Below are 4,739 nucleotides of genomic sequence, written 5' to 3' on the forward strand. Positions count from 1 at the left end.
TTATCTGTCAAAGGCCTCGCTACATAGCATCATCCACTCCAGTTGCCCTGCCCTGGAGCGCTTGCTGATTGTTTTGGAAAAATAAATCCCTATCAGTTGTCTCCAAGTAAAAGCATTAGAATTTGTTTTGAAGGACAGCAGCTGATCACTGAAGATGCCCCTTCACTTCAAAGGTTGCTCCTTCATTATTGTTATAAACCTTCGCAAATAATTGTCGTCTCTGCGCCCAAATTGGAGACCTTGGGTGTAATTCGTGATCCGTTTAATGATCACAACAAGTTGGTGTTTGGCTCCTCACATTTTTTTGAATATTTACTGTGAGGCAAAGCCCCACAGCCCTTTATTAAAGAAAACAGAACTGTACAAGCAAATTACAGACTATACAAAGAAAAAGAAAAGAGCCTACCTATGACTAAACATCCCTACCTGCTTTACAACAAAGAATCAACCCAAGCCAAGAGTTTTGGTTTAATACAATCTTTCACCCTATGAGCAAGCAATGAAATATCATGGATGAATTTACACTTCCAAGCACTGAAAGTAGCTCTCTCAGCTCTGAAGGTTCTGCCATTTCTTAAAATCCAAATATTCCAGGCTGCTGTCAGCATAACTTCAAAGAAGAAAGGGTGCCTGAAGCTGCATCTAGCATGCATGATACATTGCAGTATATCGGGGCCTCCAGACCAATCAATGCCCAAGTAGCTCCAGACTCTACAGCTGAATGTGCAATTAAAAAATAGATGGATTCTATCCTCATACACCAGCTCACTGCAAATGAGACAGAGATTGTCATCTTGGCTAGAGCGCCAATGTCTTCGAACTAGCATATCCTTGGTGTTGAGTCTATCAAAGAATAACAGCCACCCAAACACCTTGATCTTCATAGTGCACCTACTCTGCCACAACCATTTGCAAGGTTGTATTGTAGGTAGGTGGGAGTGCATGATCATGTAGAAGCTTTTGGCAGTGTATTCCCCTGAATTATCAGGCCATATCCAAACATCAGGTATAGTGGGGTCTCTGTCTAACTGCATGATCCAACCTTCCAGCATGTGTGACTCAGCAGCAACCTCATGAGAAAGAGGCAAATAAAACACGGAGAATAGATCCTGGGATTGAAGAAATTCCTGCACTGAGATCTTATCATTATTGACAAAAGAAAACAACCTAGGCAATCTCCAACATAGGGGTCTAGCAGAATCCCCAATGTGCCAAGAATCTGTCCAGAACAGAGCAGTGTCACCCATGTTGATATGAGCTGAGGCAATAGCAGTATAAGCCTCATGCAGTTTCAGAACATCCCTCCACCAGAAAGATCCAGCTTGAGCTGTGGCCTGTGGAACCCCATGATCATAGTAGCTGTTCCATATCAGGGTCACCCAAGGAATATCAACCTTGTTATAGAACTTGTGAAGATGCTTGATGAGGAGTCCTTTATTCTGGATGTTCAGATTAATAACTCCTAAACCCCCTTTATCTTTTGGCCTGCAAACTAGCTCCCATGCAGCCAGAGACTGCTTTGGAGCATCACTATTGCCCCTCCAGAGACATTGCCTGAAGATTTTGTCTAGCTGCTTAATGATCCCTGGTGGAATATTGAGGCTGCACAGAAAGTATATTGGCAGAGAGGTCAGGACAGAGGTAAGAAGCTGCAAGCGAGAGCCTTGATTCAGCATGGAAGAGCTTGCAGTTAACCTCCTCTCAAGACTGTCAACTAGAGGCATTAGGTCAATGATCCTCGGCCTAGTAGTTCCCAAAGGCAATCCAAGATAAGTAAATGGTAGCTGCCCAATTCTACAACCAAGAATAGCAGCAAGCCTAGTAGCCTCATCATCACTCATATTCAATGGAATCATTGAAGATTTAGCAAAGTTCACCTTTAAACGTGTGGATTGTTGGAAGGTAAGCAGCATGTTCTTTAGGGCAACAAGCTCATCATCCTTAGCTGCAAGAAATATAATCATGTCATCCGCATATTGAATGATAGGAAAATCTCTATCATGGGTTGGAATAGGCAAAGAGAGCGTGCCATGCTCCAACATTTGGTTGACCACAGACTGCAACAGATCCGCTGCGATGACAAACAACAATGGTGATAGGGGATCACCCTGTCTGACCCCACACTTGCACTTAAATTGCTTTCCAGGAATTCCATTTAACAGCACAGATGAAGAACCTATGGACAGTAATTGTTTAACCCAAGATATCCATTTGGCATCAAACCCTTTATGATGCAACATCTGTAGAATAACCCTTTATGCTCCTCACATTTCAGGTACCGTATATTATCATCTACAAATTTGTAATCATAAGCTACATGTTTCATTTGTGCGCGTAAGTTTTATATCATCTTGGAGTACACTTTGGGTACTAATATTATGTTATATGCTCAATGAAGAGTTCATCCATGGATAGCCTATCAATGTTGCTGGATTCTGTCAAGATCTTATATACTGGAATGTATAGTTATGATCTGAACATAATTATTGGCTTGCTGCGATGCATTCGATGTTTGGAGAATTTATATATAAAGGTGATGATTTCATGAACATTGAAAGCTCGTATATACTGTACTAGAATTAACCGTTCAACTGTCGCTCTTTTGACACACTCTTTTTTCAGACCTTAACTGTTTTCAATCTTCATGTCTACTTAGGCACTAACACATGGAGAAAAACATATAACCAACCGGTGGCGTAATAAGCACCAGGATTTTCTTAGTTCTCATGACATTCATTTGAGGACAATAATGATGGAAGGATATGCATCCAACCAGCCAAACAGAAGCTTTGTCACATTCTTCCTGTTGAATGCGAGGTTACTATTGTCCATGGGGCTTGAGTTTTTCAACAAGAGATTTCTCACGGACGGACATGTTGCACAGCAAAAAAAGAAGTTTCGGGTGAACAAATGGGCTTTTGAACGGGCTCGGCTTCTATTTACAACAACTTGTAGTCATCCTCCAATAATTTTTTTGCACGGGATGTTGATTTTATGGATCAGACTGATCCATTTGATTGTAACTGTGAAAAAGAGTGGTTCGGTTAGATGTTATTGCCATGTTCAATCTGGGTTTTGTCTAAATTTGATGAACAATTAATCCTTGGGCTTTTTGTACCGTTTGTATGCTTGAGTTACATGTTGTTGCCCTCGTACTCCCCTCCTCCTGCCACTACACTGCCACATCTTCAACGGCTACGTACTCCCGTCCGAGGCCTCGCCGTCATTCTCCACCTTGGTTTGCTCGCTGTGCCCGTCGCTGTCTGGTGTTGTCAACATGGTCAACAACCGAGAGGAATCAGGAGATGACTACGTGGACAGGGTGACACTAGGGACCCACCAGGGTCATTGCATTACGCAAGCAGATGCCTCGTTATTACAAGCCAAAAAAATACTTCCTCCTAATTGTTTGACAACTAGGTCCCACGCCACTGTCAATGTAGTCAATAAATGAGAAAATTACACGACGAGCGGATAACACCAGGGACCCAGCAGCTCGCCCAGTTGTTTTTTAGTTTTAGAGACGGAGCTCAACTGCGCGATGTGTGGGGGCTGTGGCCCATCTAGCTCACGCCTACGCTTTTATTTAAGCACATGACGTTCCCAGTTGATATCTTTTTTCTTTCTAAAAATGGCTAGCCCAGTTCTTTTTTTGGAGAATACCCAACCGAGGCCTACTTGCTTTTCTCAGCCCTGCTGGGCTGCAAATCTTTCAAGACGAGGAGGGATGTAAGTAGTAAGAAATGGGCTTCCCCAGAAAATGGGCTATAAGTTGTAAGAAATGGGTTGTAAATTTTTAAACCAAAGCCAACCGGCAATTACATTCAAATATCGTTTTTTCTGGATTTCTCTACTCTTATAAAGAGCAGAGTTGGTGATGATGGTGTGTCTGCCATCCTGCAATATAGGCCATCCAATCTATATCTAACGGATAGGAAGGAAACTATGATAATTTACCCGCACTCCTCTCCACATTTGCAAATACGGCTTTCCCTGGTTCATCCTTTTCTCCCAAAAGATAAACTACTCATACAAATGCATCTTGATGTTCCGTGCAATGCACGGGCATCTTGCTAGTCAAGATTTTAAATTTCATTCATTTTTTGTGGAGAATTTTTTTTATATGATTTTTTAAAAATTATTTTTAACGTGACTCGAAATTTCGTGATTAAAAGAGTTTGGACCCTACCGAAATATGCAAAATTTTGTTGAACTTTTTAGCAGTGCCTAGAATATGGTCTGTATTGCTAATAAAAAGAATATGGGCTTCAAAATATCCTCAAGAATTAGCAAATGGGCTGTAAATTATTGAAAATAATGGCTAATGGGTTGTATGCTGTTTCCATAGATTTGGAGGCTGACTTCTGGGCCTACTAGGTTGACGATGACGCAGTCCTAAAATAATTGACGCGTACGCAAGGCCTTGTCAACTTAGTCAACACAGAGCAGTGACTGTTGGATGTCCATCCAACGGCCGTCGTGCTTCTTTAATCCCTGATCTTCCTGCTCCAGCCGCCCAAACCAGCACCGGTGGGACTGCCTACTCCCTCCTCCCGTGGCCGTTTGTGCTGCCGCCAAGCCATCCCTCTACCCACCCGCACATCCTGTTATCTTTTGGCAACATCAGCCTCACCCCGCAGCTGACCAGTCAGCGCTCGTACTCCCCTCGGCGTGGGCATCCGCTGTTGTGGCTTCATCGGCTCCGGGTCGTTCCCTTCCTGGGCCTTGCCCTCATCCAT

General features: G+C 42.9%; 1 protein-coding gene across 1 annotated transcript; it reads right to left on the reverse strand.

Moving 5' to 3' along the window:
* Positions 1 to 601: 601 nt before the first annotated feature.
* LOC141041237 (uncharacterized) lies at positions 602 to 4,739 on the reverse strand. The gene is made up of 4 exons (XM_073507357.1): positions 4,646 to 4,739; positions 3,204 to 3,263; positions 1,043 to 2,176; positions 602 to 717 (listed from the first exon to the last, which is right to left on the reverse strand). The coding sequence occupies exons 1-4, from the start codon at positions 4,737 to 4,739 to the stop codon at positions 602 to 604; spliced, it is 1,404 nt and encodes a 467-aa protein (XP_073363458.1).

This window comes from Aegilops tauschii, chromosome 2, assembly GCF_002575655.3.
Source record: "Aegilops tauschii subsp. strangulata cultivar AL8/78 chromosome 2, Aet v6.0, whole genome shotgun sequence".
NCBI classification, from domain to species: Eukaryota; Viridiplantae; Streptophyta; class Magnoliopsida; order Poales; family Poaceae; genus Aegilops; species Aegilops tauschii.

Bases quoted from the DNA above. Each gene is read 5' to 3' on its own strand.
- LOC141041237 (XM_073507357.1), bottom strand. From the start codon at position 4,739: ATGGATGAGGGCAAGGCCCAGGAAGGGAACGACCCGGAGCCGATGAAG. The intron at 3,264-4,645 runs GTCAGCTGCGGG...TGACAACACCAG, and splicing joins GGGAGTACGAGCGCTGACTG to ACAGCGACGGGCACAGCGAG. The intron at 2,177-3,203 runs GTACGTAGCCGT...TACTGTCCATAG, and splicing joins CGGCGAGGCCTCGGACGGGA to GTTCTTCATCTGTGCTGTTA.